This window comes from Primulina huaijiensis, chromosome 18 (assembly GCF_012295235.1).
Source record: "Primulina huaijiensis isolate GDHJ02 chromosome 18, ASM1229523v2, whole genome shotgun sequence".
NCBI lineage: Eukaryota > Viridiplantae > Streptophyta > Magnoliopsida > Lamiales > Gesneriaceae > Primulina > Primulina huaijiensis.
This window is the reverse complement of record NC_133323.1, coordinates 17,520,822-17,541,011: the sequence shown is the minus strand read 5'-3', so window position 1 is coordinate 17,541,011 and position 20,190 is coordinate 17,520,822. Positions and strand designations below refer to the sequence as shown.

The window sequence follows — 20,190 nt, the reverse complement described above, 5'->3', positions numbered from 1 at the left end:
TTAGAAATATGTAATGATCTTCCAAATGCTTTTTGGAATAGAAAGAAACATATAATCTCTCTTCCATATGAAGAAGATTTTAAGGAAATAAATATTCCTACCAAGGCTCGTCCTTGTCAAATGAATTCTGAATATTTAGAATTATGTAAAAAAAATTCATTCTTTATTAGAAAAAGGTTTAATAACACCTTCTCAATCTCTTTGGTCTTGTACTGCTTTCTATGTAAATAAACATTCTGATCAGGAAAGAGGTGTTCCCAGATTAGTAATAAACTATAAACCCTTAAATAATGTTTTAAAATGGATTAGACATCATATTCCTAATAAAAATGATTTATTAGATATACTAGTTAATGCAATCATATTTTCTAAATTTGATTTAAAATCAGGATTTTAGCAGATTCAAATACAAGAATCTGATAGATATAAAACTGCTTTTAATGTTCCTATAGGACATTATGAATGGACAGTAATGCCATTTGGACTTAAAAATGCTCATTCAAAATTTCAACAAATCATGAATGATATTTTTTATCAGTATAGAAATTTTATAATTGTCTATGTTGATGATATTTTAGTATTTTCTAATGATATTGAAATTCATTTTAAACATTTAGAAATGTTTAAAAATATTGTTATACAAAATTGACTTGTTATTTCCAAATCTAAAATGATTTTATTTCAAACTAATATTAGATTTTTAGGTCATATGATTGAAAAAGGGAAAATTATTCCTATCCAAAGAAGTATTGAGTTTGGATCAAAATTTCCTGATATTATAACTGATAAAACTCAGTTACAAAGATTTTTAGGAAGTTTAAATTATATTTCTCCCTATATTAAAAATTTAACTCAAGATTATGTTATCTTATATGATAGATTAAAGAAAAACATTTTATCTTGGACAGATAAGCATACTCGAGCTGTTTAGAATATTAAGGAAAAAGTTAAAAATCTTCCTTGTTTAATGTTAGCTAATCCTTTATGGGATAAAATTGTAGAAACAAATGCTTCTGATATAGGTTTTGGTAGAATCTTAAAACAAAAAGATCCCCAAACTAAACAAGAATATATTATTAGATTTTATCCTGGGAAATGGAATAATGCCCAGAAAAATTATTCTACAGTGGCAAAAGAAATATTAGCTATTGTCAGATGTATTTTAAAATTTCAAGATGATTTATATAATCAAAAGTTTATTATAAAAACTGATTGCAAATCTGCAAAATTTGAAACCTCGGATTCCAACTAGAAATATAAACAGTAAAATGCTTTATTAAAGTAAACAGTAACATGGTTACAAAGTCAAAAAGTAAATAGCAATATGCCACCCACTTTTGTCACGATATCATGCAACGATGTGAGATTCCATCTTTGATGTGATATGTCACCATCCACTAGTTGATAATGCAACGTTATGCTTAAAGATGAATATCCTAATCATCTTTAATATTATCTTTTATAGAATTTTTGAGATTTTCAAAAATAATATTAATCTGAGCATCCAATATTCTGATAAAGATCTTTCTTCATTTCTTCAATATAAACCTCAATCATTTTTCTTTTGAATAAATCTCAGCATATTTATGAGTGAGGATTTTAAAGGGACTCATAGAGGCTTTCTCCTTTTCTTGTTGATTAATGAATTCTTTCTGATATTAAGAAATTTTTTCTTCCATTTGATGAAGAGTTTCTGAGCCATAAAGATGTCCAGTTGCTGGATCTTCTCTTAAAAGTTTATCCCAAAATTTAGTAGAGCTAAATCTCCATAGGCAAGGGATACCTTCATCAGTATAACCAAATTCTGGCTGCCATCTCCAGATCCATGAGATTCCAAATTCCATGAAGAACAGACATAAAGTCTTGCCGTCAATCCAATGTTCAGAAAAAGATTTTTTAATACTTGGATAAACATTTAACCAAGTACTCATTGGTTTTATAAAACCTCAGGCAAAATTTTTGCTGATAGACCAAAAATCTTCCACCATATAAAGAACCAATTTGGAACAGGATAATGAAAAATATTTTCACAAATTTTCAGAAACCATGTATGTTTCTTTTTCTCATTTTCATAAAATAAAGTTTTATTAAAACTCTCTACATAATCCCAAAAATTAAATTTGAACTCATTTTATGAGTAACAGAATAAATTTTTTTTCAACCAATGGAGATGTACCCCATTCTTTAATAGATATGATCTTTTTGATAATGAACTTGGAAAAGTTATAACTTCCTTTTTGTTGAGTATTACTGAAAAAGTGAGTTATATCAACACTTTTTGTTTATAAAAGAAGATTTTCATAAAATCCTCTTTGTTTATAAAAACCAAATACATATAATGTATTTGTTAAATATCTCTCCATGATAGTCCACAGAGTCTTCTCCCATTGAATATCTTTTTCTTCTATAAGAAGAATTAATTCACGATGTTTTGTCTCTGTATATAGAGCTGAATCATTATCATCTTCTTTCATGATATTAGCATATGATGCTGAAGATTGAGAATATGTATTAGTTTTCTGCTTTTGTTTCAAAAATTCTTGAAACTCATTGTATAACTCATTATTCTGCTCAGTATTACTGGATGAACTGGATAAGTTTTGGGTTATTAGCCTCTGTTTACCATGTTGTGCTATTATATTAGGGGGTTTTCCCTACTACCTCGCCCTCTATAAGAGGACTCTCCTCGACCTCGAGAATACATATCTGTAAATAAAGACATTAAGATAAATATTCACGAGTTAAGAAATCAGGTAAGTGATTATCTTCTCTTTTTTTTATAAATTATTTCAAAATCAAAAGGGGCTAAATGTGCCTGCCATCTTGCAAACATTTGTTTAGATACATCATGTTTAAAATTTTTATTAAACATAAATTTTGCAGATTTGCAATCAGTTTTTATAATAAACTTTTGATTATATAAATCATCTTGAAATGTTAAAATACATCTGACAATAGTTAATATTTCTTTTGCTACTGTAGAATAATTTTTCTGGGCATTATTCCATTTTCCAGAATAAAATCTAATAGGATATTCTTGTTTAGTTTGGGGATCTTTTTGTTTTAAGATTCCACAAAAACCTATATCCAAAGCATCTGTTTTTACAATTTTATCCGATAAAGGATTAGCTAACATTAAACAAGGAAGATTTTTAACTTTTTCCTTAATATTCTGAACAGCTTGAGTATGCTTATCTGTCCAAGGTAAAGGGTTTTTCTTTAATCTATCATATAAGATAGCAGAATCTTGAGTTAAATTTTTAATATAGGGAGAAATATAATTTAAACTTTCTAAAAATCTTTGTAACTGAGTTTTATCAGTTATAATATCAGGAAATTTTGATCCAAACTCAATACTTCTTTGGATAGGAATAATTTTCCTTTTATCGATCATATGACCTAAAAATCTAATATTAGTTTGAAATAAAATCATTTTAGATTTGAAAATAACAAGTCCATTTTGTATAACAATATTTTTAAACATTTCTAAATGTTTAAAATGAATTTCAATATCATTAGAAAATACTAAAATATCATCAATATAGACAATTATAAAATTATTATACTGATAAAAAATATTATTCATGATGTATTGAAATTCTGAAGGAGCATTTTTAAGTCCAAATGACATTACTGTCCATTCATAATGTCCTATAGGAACATTAAAAGCAGTTTTATATGTATCAGATTCTTGTATTTGAATTTGCAAAAATCCTGATTTTAAATCAAATAAATCTTTTTTATTAGGAATAGGATGCTTAATCCATTTTAAAAACTTATTTAAGGGTTTATAGTTTATTACTAATATGAGAACACCTCTTTCCTACTCAGAATGTTTATTTTACATAGAAAGCAGTACAAGACCAAGGAGATTGAGAAAGTGTTATTAAACATTTTTCTAATAAAGAATGAATTTTTTTTTACATAATTTTAAATATTCAGAATTCATTTGACAAGGACGAGCCTTGGTAGGAATATTTATTTCCTTAAAATCTTCTTCATATGGAAGAGAGATTATATGTTTCTTTCTATTCCAAAAAGCATTTGGAAGATCATTACATATTTTTAATGAAAATTTATTATAAATAAATTGAATTTTTTTTTTGTAATTTTGGATTTTTTAATTTATCATCTATAGTTAATATTTTAACTTCTTCTTTTAAAGAATTGATCTAAAAGGTTTTTCTATCAATCTTTTCTTATAATTCATTAAGAATTATATGAACATGTTTAGTTATAAAATTAAAAGAAATAGGATTACCTTGATAGGTTCCTGTAATACCTGTTTCATCAACATGTTTTAAAGGATATATTTGATAAATAAAATGTAAACCAAGTATTAATTGGCTAGAAATATCTTTTGCTAATAAAAAACTAGTTTGAATACAGATTTTATCTTTGCAAATATATGTTTTTGTTAATTTATAATTAATTTCTAAGGGTTCTCCTCCAGCATGAGAGAGAGAATATGTAGTTTTATGAAAATACTTAGTAGGAATTAATCCTTCCTATATTACATTTAAATCTACACCACTATCTATCATGACAATAAAATTCTTTTTATAAGAATTATCTATTAATAAAGTAATATTAGCATACCATTTTTTAATATGATCATACTTAAAACAGATAAATGATTATTATCAGAAAATGAAATATTTTGACTACTGTCATTCTCTTCTTTGTTATTTTCAATAACTGAGATACGATAACTTAAATGATTATTATTATGATGTAAAATTTTTATTTGTTCTTTAAGATTATTAATCTCTGTAACTAAATCTTGTATAGTAACATGATTTTGTTTATTATACTTTTGTTGTAAAAGATTTTTTACTTCTTTTATAGTATAATATTGTTCTTGTTTAACAAGAATGTTATTGTTACTACTTGTTGAAACAATATTTTCCATTTGATCTATTATTGTAGATTTTAATATTGGATCCTTAATCATTTTAAGGAATTCTAAAATATTATTGTTAGTTAAAACATTAATATTTAAATCCTGAAATTGTGACATAAGTTTATAAAACTCATCATTTTTATTATCAGTTTCACTTAAATGATTGATACACGATTCTCCTTGTATACAATTATCACATTCTATATCAGAACTAAAAGATTTATTTTCTATTATATCTTCTGAATTATAAAATTCTGAACTAAATTCTGAACTATTCTCAGATTCACTATCTGAATTCTGATTAGAATTCATTATTCTTTTATTGATTTTATCACTAAGATTTTCATCTATGTCTAAATTATTAATTTTGTTTTTAGCCCAACATTGATTAGCATAATGTCCTGACTTTTTACATTTTTTACAAATAATTAGTTTATTTTTAGCTTTATAATTTTCAGCTTTCCGTAATTCACGGTTTTCTTTTTTTTTCTTTTTTCTATCTTTTTGTCTATCAGACAATTGTCTTTTCTTCCTCTAAGGTCTTTCGTCTTTATCTTTTATTTTCTTCTTACCTTTATTAGGTAGGTCCATACCAAATTGATCACAAATTTTCCTAGTTATTTTTTCTCAAGTAAATTCTGTCTTTTAATTTGATTATTTTATTTTAATTCACTATAGAGAGCTAAACCCTCTTGAATACAAATACTAATTAGTTTACCATAAGTATAATTTTCATAAGGAATATTTATGTCTTCCTTTCTTACTACTTTTCTGATTTTTTCTGCAAATAAGAAAGGTAAATCATCTATGAATTTAGATTTCCAAAGACTATTATTACAGTCTGGTATCTCATAAATACGAGATAAAAAAGTATCTTTATACCATCTAAAATCAGTAAGTGTTTTACATTTTACATTACTTAATAAAATACGAATTTGTTCACTATTATCGGTAAATTTACCAGTAAAATGTTCAATCATAGTCATTACTAATGAATAGACTGCATTCTCTAGTTGCATATTATCTTAAATTTTTATTGAATTTAAAATCTCATCTTTATGGGAGTAATGTAAATAATTATTCCACCAACATTTAAGTTGACCAGTAAATCCTGCTATTATCATTTTAGCAATATTTTTATCATTATTTCCTGATGTTTTACATACAGTACTATACATGAGCATTCTGTGAGCAGTATTATAAATCTGCTTGTCACTAATATTTCATTCCTAAATACTTTTCCCATTATAACTATTGGAAAATATATATTCTTGTTCTTCTATAAGAACATCTATTGGAGTTCATCTATCATAATAATATTTATTTTGGGTAGGTCTATTTGCCCATTTAATTTTAATTATTTTTTTCATCAAAAATATTATTATTTTCAAACTCTTCATTAAGAGTATGTATATTAAGATTTTTAAATTTTTCTTCTAATAATTTTTCTATATCAGAAACAGAAGACTTAAATTTAAAATCTTTAATATTTGGAGGGGACTGAATAGAAGAACTGGCAGTTGAAACAATATTAGTTTCTGGTTCTTGTATATGAACATCTGGTTTAATTTGATTAATAACTATGACTATCTTATCTATTCTATTTTTTAGAGAATTTATTTCTTCTCCTATTATAGTTAAATATAAATTTTTATAATTTTGGTTTTTAATTATCTGGTTAATATGTTTAACAGTTATCTGTAACATATCATTTTCAAATAGTTTTGAAAAAGCAGTAGAGTTTAAAACTTTATTATTTTTCTCTATAATAAAAGGTTGCTGAGGAAGATAAACTGATTTTTGAATCAATTGGGAAGAAAGTTTATAATTTCTTTCTAGAACTGAAATATAATCAATAATAAAAGTTTTAAAAAACCAAGGAAGAAAATGTATTAATTTATTCTGATTTTCACAGAATTTATAAAATTCTGAAACAATATATTCAAATTCTTCTTCAGAGAAACTTTTAAAATACCNGCCAAAGAACAAAATGTATTAATTTATTCTGATTTTCACAGAATTTATAAAATTCTGAAACAATATATTCAAATTTTTCTTCAGAGAAACTTTTAAAATACCAATATCTAAAAGATTCTCATTTGGGTAGATAAAATTCTGCATTGATCTTATCTCTAGCACGAGATCCTTTAGTAAAATCAATTTTAAATGTTTTATCCATTAAATACTAAAATTCATTTCTGAAACTGTATCAGTTTCTTTAACTTTTTGAAAATTACTTTTATGAACAATATTATTTTGATTTATAATTAAATCATCTACTGTATCTTGTACAGAAGATTCTTCTTCTCTTATCTGAAAAGTAGAAGCTCTAGAAGTCTGTGGAATATCCACCATATAATCTAGAGGTGAAATAAAAGAATGACTAGATCTTGATCCAGTATAAACAGAAGAGGGTAATAATCTTCTTTGTTAATTATTAAACTGTATTTGAACAGATCCTTCATTATTTTGAATAACTTGCTGTAAATCTCTATTTATTATAGGATTTCTAGGAACAGCTTGTTCAATTATCCAATTTTCTGGAAATTCAATTTCTTCCCATTTGATAGATCTACGAGTTGTAATATTGGATCTATTAAAATTAGTTTATATAATAATAGTTTCATTTAATTTCTTATCAATTCTTTTACACATAAGATTTAGTGTAAATAATGGTTTATAATAAATACGATAACAGATACATATAACTTCTGTACCAGGAGTATAATTATAACCATGAGTTTTAACATTTAATGTTAAAGAATCTAATATATTAATATCAGACAGGGATAAAGATAAATTTGGATAAACATCAAAATATACTGGATCATGAGTCAGACTAGATTGAATTATTCCCATAAGGGATTGTTTTCAATTTAAATTTCTACCATATCTTAAAGCTGCTATAAAGCTTTATGGTAAACCTTCTAAGGTTAAAAGTCTAAAAGCAATTTGTATTAAACCTATATGAATAAATCTGTAATTTTTCCTATAAGGTAAAATATCTGATACCATCTAAGGCTTGAAATACAAATTGAATCTGATACGTGGCATTGTTTTACCAAATGTTTCCTTATTGGCTTTCGCACACATGGAGATTATTGGTTTCCAGCCTATATACCATATTCAAATTACTGAACTAATAAAAGGAGAGAGTTAATTTCCAGAATAAGAATGAATATAAAGTTCATCTATGGCAATTTTACAAAACATAAAAGGAATTTCAAAAGATATACCAGAGAAATTAAACAATAGAGGATTTATCGAGGACAATTTCAGAAACATAAATTCATAAAAATCACCCGTAAACGCCTTAAACGTCATTTCTCGGCTAAACAGACTGAAGGGCTACAATATGAATTTATGCCTCCTAATTAACATCGAACCTTGTGTTTACTATTTCCTGGTGCGTCTTTAAACCTTATTATATTCCATTTTATTTTTAAGAACATGAAATAAATTCATTTCAATAATGAACGGTGGCAGTACCTCGATGCATCAAAATCAATTCCCGATCGATCCATCATTTTAAGTCACAATATCAAATCCCACAATCGAAATGGTTCGTACCTCGAAAGAATCAATGTGCGAGCGAGTGACTTTTTGTTATATCTACACACATATTTTCATACAAAATTTATGGGAACATGATCTATAATATAATAATTAAAATTTGATTTTGCTACGTCAAATTTTATTACTTGACATCCAAATCTAGGTGTTTTTAACATATATTTAATAAATTCTTGTATGAACTTGCAAATATAGAATGAAATGACTCTATTGTTAAATTTTAGAAAAAAATATCCCAAGTAATTTTTTTTAATCTTTTATGTTATCAAATTTTAGTTTTAATCATATATCTGTTAATTTTTTTTATAATTTAAATTGTTTTGTATTAAGATTGTAAGTTGTTTTTATAGATTGCTGGAGGCCCAAAAGTATATACGAAAATGGAAATTACTAATTAGTTTGTCCAGAATCGAGGTAGGGCTAAAATGGTATTTCTACATTGCAGCCGCTGTAGCGAATTAGATCCTTTGGTATAATAAGATGCCCGCGAGTCTCCCAAATTCGATTAGGGTTTCGGGTTCTGCTCTACTTTTTTCTCTCGTAAGGTTCCGCTATTTCACGAATCGGTAGTGGGTTATCGTCGGATTTGTAGACGTGCTTTAATTTTTTGAGTTGCTCCATAGCCTTGGATAATTGTTGTCTCATACTGTCTTTTCCTAGGTTCACGATTGTTCCGTTCCACAGGGAATTCTTTCGATTTTTTCACCTATTTTTTGGAGTTTGGTAAATGATTACCCGGTTGTCTTCGAATGTTTTTTGTTTTGTTTTTTGAAAAAATTGCTTTCTCTTTCGTACAAATCAGCGATCGTGTTTGTGTATTCGTTATCAATGGTCTTCTTTTCCCCCCATACAGTTATGTTCGTATCGTTTTGGTATCATTACATGTAATTTCTGTGTTGGTCAGGAACTTTGATCCAAGATGTCGAGGGTTTAAATTGGAAATTTGGACCCGCGCGTATCTGAACGCTAGCTTGAGGACGAATTTCGTGTATTTGGAGTGATCAGGAGGTAACAAAGTTTTCTCTAAAGCCGTTTGTTTTACTTTAGTTGTGGTGTTTTGCTTGTTTTCGGTGGTTANTCCTTCTTACAGTTATGTTCGTATCGTTTTGGTATCATTACATGTAATTTTTGTGTTGTTCAGGAACTTTGATCCAAGATGTAGAGGGTTTATATTGGAAATTTGGACCCGCGCGTATCTGAACGTGAACTTGAGGACGAATTTCGTGTATTTGGAGTGATCAGGAGGTAACAAAGTATTCTCTAAAGTCGTTTTTTTTACTTTAGTTGTGGTGTTTTGCTTGTTTTCGGTGGTTAACGGCTTATGATTTGCAGTTAAGAAACTCATAGGATGGTTTTTGAATGATGATTTGTAGTTGAGTGTTCTGATATTTGTTGCCGGATGATTACACTAGCAAAATATTTGTTATGATCAGCTTTTCAGTCATGGAGTCTGCTATGAAATTGATGTTATTGCATATATCACTTGCATAAGATTAGATGCAGATGCTATCTTATCCTTTTTCATTTGAGGGTATGATTTCCTGTGTACGAGTGCCGACTCTTTTCCATGTTCATGAATGATCACAATACATATTTCGCCATATGTTATCTTAGATTTTTTTTTGTTTTTGTTTTTCCAAATCACTAAATCCATCGAATAATGCTTATTTGACATAAATACTCTCATATATGACTCACATAGCTCATTGAAGAGAATAGTTTAGGTTTACCGTTGTATCGAGTTTGTTTTGCCACTAGCACGGGTTAAAAGTTAGAAGCATCCATTGTAATGCAAATGTAATGCTAATATCGCTAGGTTGAATACACTCTGACCAAGTGCGAAAATACAATGTTTTCTCATCGATTTTAGGTTTTAGGGTCTTTGAATCAATTGTTGAATTAGCAAATGGAGTCGAGCGTGGGAGAGAGGTCATTGGAAGATGATTACGAGTCACTCCTTTCGACCACAGATGCTGAGCTGTTGAAGCGAGCTTGGAAGAACGAGAAGGCCGCGCCGGAGATTCTTAAATTTGAGGCCGCATTGATTCATAGATCTCGTCAGCAGATCCAATTGATGGTAGTAGATGTTATACATTTCTTGGCCAATGCGAGCCTTGGAATTGTCCTTTTTCAATTATTTTGCGAATTCGTTATCGATTTTGGCCAGTTGCTAGTGGGGGATTTGGTTTAAATGTGTTGGATTTTTGCATCACTTCTCTTTTTCTTAATGCCAATGATGCCCATCTCAGTGATTATAGTAACTTTATGAACTGATTGTGGATAGAAATTATGGTTGCCTTATAGTTTTAATTGAAATTCGATCACTTTGTGATATGACTAAATGTTGTTTGTTACTTAATATTGATCTTTTGTTTATTTGTATTTTTTGCTTGCTTGTCATTTGCCATCAATTGTGGTGAACCCACTTCACTTTACTTATGTTTTAGGAAGAGACCGTGGAAGATTTTAACAGAAGTGGTGTTGATTCTCTTACTGTGTCTCTTTATCAAATGGACTTGGACAGGACTATGTTCCTGCTCAGATCTTATCTTCGAACCCGCCTTCAAAAGGTGATTGTTCATTGGGCCTTTCTGCTTTATTGTGTCGGATGAAGTTTCGATATATTATTCTTGTGTTAAGATTCTCCTAAGTTCTTCTTCTTCTTCTTGTTCGTTTTTCTTATTCTTTTTTTGAGTGTTTCTATAAATTCTCATAAATATGAGAAAACAGACAAAACTCTTTGTTCACAGCTTTGAAAGTACATTATTTAGTCTCTGTATGAGATGCTTAATATATTACTAACGTTGTTCATTTCTGATCAACCTCTTGATAGATTGAAAAATATGTATTTCACATCCAAAAGACTACGGAACTTTGGAATCAACTTTCCAGGCATGAACAGAAGTTTGCTCGCAGGTGAACTCTATTTGGATTTTTAACAAAAATCTTGCTCGGAAAATTATCATTTTTATAGCTGACAATGATCACAGTTGTGCTGAAGATCTAAAACATTATCTCAAAGAATCTGTACTCTCAAAATTGCCGAATCAGTATCAGTCCCACTTGAAGCAATCTTCTGCCTCTGAAGAGGATGACATGGGTGAGCTTCTCGCTGTTATCACTATTTCACTATTTGCCTCTTTCATTTTTTTCTTAGTTTTCTTTCGTGTTTTTTAATTAGTTAATCTCTCTCTCTCTCCCTCACTCAAACTTTCCTTGTTTCTTGTTTCTGAATTGTATGTTTTTGCAAGCTATGCCTTAGTCTTAGAACTTTTATTTTCTGAATTGGGTGCCTCAGTTTCTCTAATTTGTTGTGCAAGTAAAATTAATACTCTCAATTTTAAATCTTGCTTTATTTTGATGATGGATTTTTTTCATTCCGGTTTTTAGGTGTAAAAAGGTTTTATTTGATACATACCTGGATTATTTGAGTCTTGAAGATATTGAGAAGCCCATTATTATTTATCCCGACTATTCTAGAAGGAATAGAAAATAAAAGAGGGAATATAGTCGGGAAGGTTGGGAATGATTAGTCGTTGTCTTTTGTTCAGTTTGTAATGGAAGTTACTAGCTTTGCTAGGGAAGGATATTGTGAAATATTGTACAGAGTATTAAACTCTGGGATTTTAGTCAATCATAAGCACATATATTCTAGTGAATTACCTTAAATCCTATGTTCTTTTCCATTGTTCGTACATTAAGTATTCCGTGGTTGTAATTGGTCTGACCTGCCGGATCTCAAGACCGAGACTGATTTATGGCAACCACACGTTCCGAAGCAAAAGTTGAAGCACCGGAAAAATAATTAACATGCAGGATAACCTGGATTCACTCAACAAAACAATGAGTGAGATGACTGAGATGAAGAGGAAGCACAAAGAAAAGGATAACACAAATGAAGTTCAGGATTCGATTTTCCAAGAGCATATCGGCGATGAGACAAATTTTCAAATCGGACAGATATGCGGAGAATGAGGAGGTTTGACACTTTATTAAGAGCATAGAACTACCAAGTTTTTATGGCACTCAACCATTGGGGTGGTTGGGAATAGCGGAGCAATATTTTGAAATTCATGGCACTACTCCCAAAATAAGATTAAAATTGCTTAGATTTGTATGGAAGGGATGTCGGTCCATTGGTTCAGGTGGATAAGATGAAGAATTCCAACCTCACATGGAGAGATTTGCAGAGGAGCATATTAAACGATACAGAGGAAGAAAAGCGGCTAACCCATTTGAACTGTTAGCTTCTTTAAAAAAAAAAATCAAAAGCCAGTGGAAACCTATGTCGAACAATTTGAGGCGCTCTTATCCCAAATAGGCGATTTACCAGAAGTTCAAGGTTTGGGTTACTTCATCAGTGGGCTGCGCTCGATGATATAAGACGACGAGTCAGAACCCATGGGCCTAGAGCTGTAATTCAGGCCATGGATCTTGCCCAGAACATTGAAGAAGAACTTTATGAGGATAATTTGGACCAAAGCAACAATTATACTGCATTGGGACACAAATTAGATCGAAGATTGGGCTATTCTGCATGGATGAAGACCGTACAAAAGTCAATTCAACCTTTGTTGACGTACGTCGCAATGCAGGATTGGAAAGCAAAACAAATGTAGATTTCCAAATTACACTCATGCTAGCAACTCGCGACAATCAATCATGGGAGGGGTTAATTCTGGGTTTGAGAAAAGCATGGCTGGGAGTGGGGTGAACCAAAAATCACAAGGATGTATTTATTCTTCTAAGAGTATATGCATAGGAAGGAGAAGGGATTGTGTGTCGAGTGTGGAGAACCCCGCAATCCATTGCATAAGTGCGCCTACAAGTCAATGAGATCGACCATAATGGCTAAGGATGAACCTGAATGTGTGTCAATAAAGTAATAAACCATTGATGGTTATTTGTGTGAATGGGGATCTGAATCTTATTCTTGGGATTCATTTGTTACGCATTTTAGGAGAATTCAGAGTGGATTGGGGTCGAATTCAAATGAGTTTTCAGAAACAGGACAAGGAAGTGGTGTTATATGGATCCTACATTGAACCGTTCTCTGGTTTCTTTACGTTCACTCACAAAGGCAATTGATGTAGAGTTTTTTGGGGCAGTTTGGGCTACGTGTGAGTCATCAGAGCGTGTAGAACATAAGGACAGTGGATTGACAGTACTAAATGAATTGAGAGAATTATTGGGAAAATTTGAAAATGTTTTTGAAAGCCCCCAACGGCTGCCGCCAATCTGAAGGAAAGATTATACAATTCATCTTACAAAAGGGAAGGGGACCAGTTAATATGAGGCCATATCGATACACACATTGTTAGAAAGAAGAGATGGAGCGGTTGGTAAATGAGATGTTATTGTCAAGAGTGATACAAAGCCGTGACAACCCCTTTTGTAGTCAAGTCATTTTGGTTTAAAAAAAATGGGAATTGGCGTTTTTGTGTAGATTACAGGGCTGTTAACGAAGCTACTGTTGCAGACAAATATCCCATTCCAATGATAGATGAGCTATTGGGGCTTGTTTTTTCTCCAAGCAGGATCTTAAATCCGTACCGTCAAATTAGAGTCTAACCTGAGGATATGCCAAAAACGACTCTCGTATCGGGCATTACAAATTTCTTGTTATGCCTTTTGGACTTGAGAACGCCTTGGCCACTTTCCCATCTGCAATGGATGAGGCATTTCGACCATATCTCAGAAAATTTGTTTTGGTATTCTTTGATGATATTATGATATATAGTACAGCATGGGCAGATCACCTATTACACTTACAAATTATTTTGGAATTTTGCGAAGGGACCAGTGTGTTTTGAACAAGAAGAAATGAGAATTTGGTCCATCAGAAAGTGAATATTTAGGCCATATTATAATAGCCCAAGGAATAGCAGCCCCAAGGAATAGCAGTGGATCCAAAGAAAATTGCAAGTGTCAATTCCTGACCCAGCTCTCGATCGACAAAAGGTGTGAGGGGTTTTTTGGGTTTGACTGGGTATTACAGGAAATTTAATAGGGATTATGACAAAATAGCCAAACCCCTATTAGGAACTTGAGTTATTTTTCATCGGGCTTTAAGAAAAAGGGTAAAAGTCATTCTCTAGTTGGTAAGAGAATTCTGGAAGTGATAACTTGGGTAAGGGAAAAGAAATATAAGAGGAGAGCGTTGTTTTGAGTTAGGAATTGAGTATTTTTTTTGGTTGAGTGGTTTACTAGCTGAGGTTAGGGAAGAGGTTAGAGGAGAGTTCCTCTTGTACATAGTTTATCGTTGGGTTCATTTCAGTACAATTTCATATTATATTCCTATTGTCATCTTTTGCAAATTGTGGTTGCAACAATTGGTCTCACCTGCCGGATATCTAAATCGAGAGGATGGCAACCACACAGCTGGACGAGAGGATCGATACGTTGGAAGTAAAGGCCCTGAAACTAGCAGAGGATGTTTATTCAATGGTGGGGAAATTCCAAGAGTTTGCTGGAGCAGGAGAAAATGAGAGATGTAGAGAAAAAACAATGACAGTACGTGGAGGTGAGCTACAATTTACTCTCTGGACCGACACGTAAATACCAACAGCTAACTTAAGTAGAAGAGCCAGCAGATGCTGGAGTCGAGCCCGATGAACAATTTGTTGAGGAGTTTGACGACCAGTTGGATGGGAAAGAAAGCTCGGTTGGCAGAAAAGATGACCCAGGCTGTGATGAATTGAAACAAGTCATAAGAGGGATTGAACAGCTGGATTTCAAGGGAATTGAGTCCATAGGTGAGTTTGCAAAAGAGGGAGTGCAGAGGATCAAACGAAAGCCCAACCTGAGAGAAAAATCAATGGTGCAGGGGACTGTAATTGAAGTGACGAAGGAGCAGATTCAGAACAGTACCTCCATCTATGTTCATGAGGAAGCAATGCTCCAATGATTCCGGAAGATAGAGACAAAGGTCTTTTACATGAATTCGAAGTGGCTTACGAATGCATTGATTGGGCCGACGATCCAAGAGTTCCAATGGTTTAAGAAGAAAGCACCAGACAAGGTCAAGCCTCCATGGGAATGTCTCGCAGCGTTTAGGGAAGGTCGGTGCACTGTAGAGTGTAGGGCTTCAGGTCGACAACTTTGAAATTTGTGCAGCCCAAAATTGTGTCCTGACTGGAGAACAAAACTTGGGCTGTGTCATTACTAGACCCAGGGATGTACAACTGGGGACTGAAAAAGCCCCTGGCCCAATTATCAGTATTGGGGCTGCAGTGTCAAGTCATAAGCCAGGGAAGACCAGAGGAAAAGGGTTTTACCAGCGGGTGGGCCCAATTTATTGGGAAATGCACTTATTCCTGAATAAGGCAAGGCTAACTTACCGACAATCGTTCCAGGAAGATGCTGGGGTTAAAGAATCAGGGTCGGAAGAAACGGCCAGTTGCAAAGTTAAGTGGCTCGGAAGAGGATTTAAAATTGTTGATTTGGAGTAGTTTCCTGATATTGTTGGCTGTAGAACTAATTCCATGGTTGTGTATAATGTTTTCTTTGGTAGGTCATGCAAAGAACAAAGAGTGGGCTATGCGAAGGTGTTAGATAAAATCCTCAAGAGGAATCTGGAGCTACTTTTCTGTTCAGTGATTTTGAAGCATCCAAGTTCTGCTGGGATTCAATATATAATCTTGGATCATGAGGAGATTATGAAGTTATGGGATTTGTATAGCTCTCATATTTTTTTCTAAAGATGATTGGGGTAAGTATTGGATCTGACAGGCTGCTCTCTTATGCACATCGTGCACTTTTTTAGCTTATCAACAAAGTCATTCAAGTTGTTTCTGTGGCGACATCCATGTTTTAGAAGGAATGTTTTCTGCTGCAATTTGGATCTTCATTTCTCAGTTGGCATGGCGATTAAAGCACATTTGAGCAACAATTGGCAGCTAAAGTGGCAAAATTTTTTATGTGGGGATCAACTGTGGAACACACTAAAGAAGGTACAGAGTTTATTCCTTTGGGTTACTGTTGGAGGAAAACATGAAGATGGGCATTGTGATAAAAACGTTTTGGGTTGGATTTCGAGTAGAAAGAAAACTTTGGAAATCATCTTAACACTACTAATCAGGAGAGTGGACAAGAGAGATGGAATTTCTTTGAAGAAAGTCACAGATGATTGTAAGGCTTCTTTTGGGCAGCTAGACATTTTTTCAGCTAGGTCTAACCAAGGCCTTGGATCAATTGGTTGAGCAAAATCCTCCAGCTCCAGCCTTATTACTTATGCAAGCAGTACTGCAGGTCATAGTGTGTTATCCTCTGTAGAATTTATAGTGGGGATTCTTTCTCCTCTTGTTAACAAGCTTAATGTGGAGATATCCAAAACTGTGGGTGGGATCTATGAAGTGTGCTCTTTTGACGAAGCCCTGATCCTTTGAATTGATGCTTCACTTCTTTCAAGGCCATTGGAAAGTGGAGGGACAACACTGGCTTCATTCTATGGCAGGGAGGATGCTCAACTCATAGCAAATAAAAAACTTGGCTCCATCCTTGAGGACAAGTCTTATTTTCAAGATGGTGGTACCATTATGGAGTTGAGTTATTTTGTATTGGGCTTCAATAAAATGGGCCAAAATCATTCTCTAGTTAGTAAGTGAATTCTAGAAGATATAACGTGGGGAAGGGGGAAAGAGAATATAAGAGGAAAGAGTTGTTTAGAGTTAGGCAATGAGTATTTTATTTTGCTGAGTGGTTTATTAGCTTAGGCTGGGGAAGAGGAGAGTTCCTCTTGTACAGAGTTTATCTCTGGTTGCGTTTCAGTACGATTTCATAATATATTCTTATTGTTCATCTTTTGCAAATTGTGGTTGCAACAACCCCTGAATGAATTATTTAAAAAAAGTTTTGGTTGGAATAAATAGGCTCAAGAAGCATTCAACATGTTAAAGAATGCCCTTAGTTTAGCATCATTGTTGCGGATGCCAGATTTTAATGAAGAATTTGTAATATAATGCGATGCACCGGGAAAAGGAGTGGGAGCTGTGTTGTGACAAAAGGTGCAGTCCACAAAAGGTGCAGTCCATAGCATTTTACAGCAAGGCATTGTGGATAGGGCTTTGGCCAAGTCTACTTGTGAAATATAGTTGCTGGCTTTCGTGTTAGCGATTCAACATTGGAGGCCTTACTTGTTGGACCAAAGGTTTACTGTTTTGACTGATAATCGCTCACTAAAAAGTTTACTCACGCAACTAATAACGATACCAGATTAGCAGCATTGGCTGTCTAATTTGGGGCAATCAATGGTGTTGCAAATGCTCTGTCTAGAAAAGAGGAATATGCTGTGTTACAGAATATTTCTATGCCATTGTGGTTGTAGTTTGATAAGAGTAAGGAAGCTGCGGATAATGATAGAAGATTAGTATGGATGGGGCTGCCACACGTCAATATACACTAAACAATGGATTGTGCTTCCCAAGGGGTCACCTTGGGTAAGGAAGATCCTGGAAGAATTCCATGCAACTCGGTTTGTAATATGAAGTTACTACGTTGGCTAAGGAAGGATGATGTGATATATTCTACAGAGTATTCAACTCTAGGATTTTAGTTAATTATAATACGTATATTCTAGTAAATTACCCTAAATCCTTTGTTATTTTCCATTGTTCGTATTAAGTATTCTGTGGTTGTAACATTATCCAACTAGCAGTTGAATCTTACTCCTAATTTCTGCAGTAAACATACTGAACTTCTTCACTTTGAAAATTAAAGGTTCTTCAAGGTCCACAAACAATTGTATTGAGTTTTGTAAAGACCATTCTAAATGCTAATACTGCATGGTTTCTCGACTTGACTCTATGTGATTTTGTAGTTTAAGTACTTTTAAAGTTTCAATGCAGTTGAAGCATTAGAAAAATTTGTCTTTTGTTTGTTTTGATCGTGATCTGTGTTTTTTACTTGAAGAGGAGCTTCAGATATAACGTAACAGTTTCAACTAATTTTCTGTTTAGGCTTAGGCGAAAAGTTGTATTAGACTAGATGACACAATTCTTATACAATACAAATCTTATATGAAAGTCCAAATAAGTCATTTAGGTCTAGTGAGAGAGCAGCTATTCTCTTATGTACAGTTTTGTCTCTTTTGGTTTTTTCCAAAGTTTTGACGTTGTAAATCAAGTGGTCAGTTGCTTTTACATATGTATTTTCAGTTCCAAAGCCAAAGCTGGATACATACGTTGTCTGCAGAAGCAAGAAGTTTTTAGGAGCTGTCCTACTTGACGACAGGTAACTCCACGGTAGCATTTTTGTAATACTTTTAGTTTTTCGTTTAGAGGTTTGCTAATATGTCCAAATGTTTGAAACGCAACAGTGGTGAAGAGCCGGTTAACATTGAAGCCGATGATTTGTATGCTTTGCCTTATAAATCTATTAAATCGCTTGTAGAGAGTGGGCAAATAGATCTAGTCTAACTTGATCAAGTGTGTTACGCGTTCCTCGGGAGGGAGCAGATTGGTACTTTATCATGCAAGCAAGGAGTACTGGGTGATGTATAGGCGACGAGTCAGCATCTTCTACCCAAGATAATGTTTCAGCCACTGTAATCCACCATGACATATTTTGTAATGTACTTGGCCTCATGTTTTCGGCTTCTTTTGGAAACTAGACCATGTTTTCCTCAGTTTTTCTTAATTTTTTTTCCCTGTTTTGTATTTTTTATGATATAAAATTTGTAGGCTTGAACCTTATATGAAGTAACCAAATAACTTGTTATACAAAATGGAAATGGAACATCCCCAAATTTAGCTCAACTTGTTTTGATATATATAACCAAACCAATTTTAGTTTGAATATATGGATTTAATATTTTTTACACTGTTCTGTATTTAGCTTATATGTTTATAGGAGTTCACTGGATTTAAATATTTTTCTACGTACAGGACTGTAATTTTTGTAAATAAGAAGATCGTGGATAGAAAAATGAAGTGGCTACAAATTCAGCAATTAATTTTTGGTTTGTGTCACAGCAATGATCACATCAATAAAGGAAATACGCTAATAACATTGAAAATATTACCTATTTTGACTAATAGATATTTTTGTTTGATAATTTATTTTCATTTCTAATTTTTTAAAATCAAGTGATATTTAATTATTAATTTTTTATATTTTACGTCAGGTCTTATAATTTTTTTAACTTGAAAAAACTTACTTTTTTGAACTAACCACGACATGGTTTATTTGAGATGAGACATTGTTAAGCAAATTCACTGTCAACATATTTTCTTCAAAATAAAAGCAAAACTTATATGTAGCAAAGTTCGATTTATACATTCATATTGAAATTATAATCAATCTTTTGTTCCATATGCTCGAAACAAAAGATTCATTAATCCAAATCAAGCCAAACAAGTTGAGTTCTAACTGTTTGGAAAATAATCGTCATATTTTTAAAATAAAACAAAGTTTGAGTCATCAAATCATGACATTGTATTCATCATGGGAAGATTGAAATTACAATCGAACATTTGCTGCATTTTCTCGAAACCAAGGATTAATTGTCTAAAATAAGCCAAACTATTTGAATATGATTTGTGTTTGGAAAAAAATCGCCTTATTTTGAAATAAACAAAGTTTGAGTCATCCATTCATTATTGTACAATCATCATGTGAAAATTGAAATAACAATTGAAACTTTGAACCCATTTGTCTGATACATCTTGTCACTTCGATGTCATTTGGGTAGTTGTCGATAGATGGTCTAAATCAGC

At 32.1% G+C, this 20,190-nt stretch overlaps 1 protein-coding gene and 1 long non-coding RNA gene across 2 annotated transcripts; both read left to right on the top strand.

Annotated features, from left to right (window-relative positions):
• Nucleotides 1-10,264: 10,264 nt before the first annotated feature.
• On the top strand, nt 10,265-19,270 carry LOC140964202 (DNA replication complex GINS protein SLD5). Its single transcript, XM_073423774.1, has 6 exons — nt 10,265-10,553; nt 10,924-11,046; nt 11,310-11,392; nt 11,467-11,576; nt 18,631-18,706; nt 18,792-19,270. Exons 1-6 carry the CDS (start codon nt 10,383-10,385, stop codon nt 18,889-18,891), a joined length of 663 nt encoding a protein of 220 aa, XP_073279875.1. The 5' UTR covers nt 10,265-10,382; the 3' UTR covers nt 18,892-19,270.
• LOC140964203 (uncharacterized) lies at nt 11,583-18,159 on the top strand. The gene is made up of 2 exons (XR_012172840.1): nt 11,583-17,948; nt 18,022-18,159. It is a non-coding gene; the product is annotated as an uncharacterized lncRNA (long non-coding RNA).
• Nucleotides 19,271-20,190: the final 920 nt, after the last annotated feature.

Bases quoted from the DNA above. Each gene is read 5' to 3' on its own strand.
- LOC140964202 (XM_073423774.1), top strand. From the start codon at position 10,383: ATGGAGTCGAGCGTGGGAGAGAGGTCATTGGAAGATGATTACGAGTCA. The intron at 11,047-11,309 runs GTGATTGTTCAT...ACCTCTTGATAG, and splicing joins TTCGAACCCGCCTTCAAAAG to ATTGAAAAATATGTATTTCA. The intron at 11,577-18,630 runs GTGAGCTTCTCG...ATGTATTTTCAG, and splicing joins CTCTGAAGAGGATGACATGG to TTCCAAAGCCAAAGCTGGAT.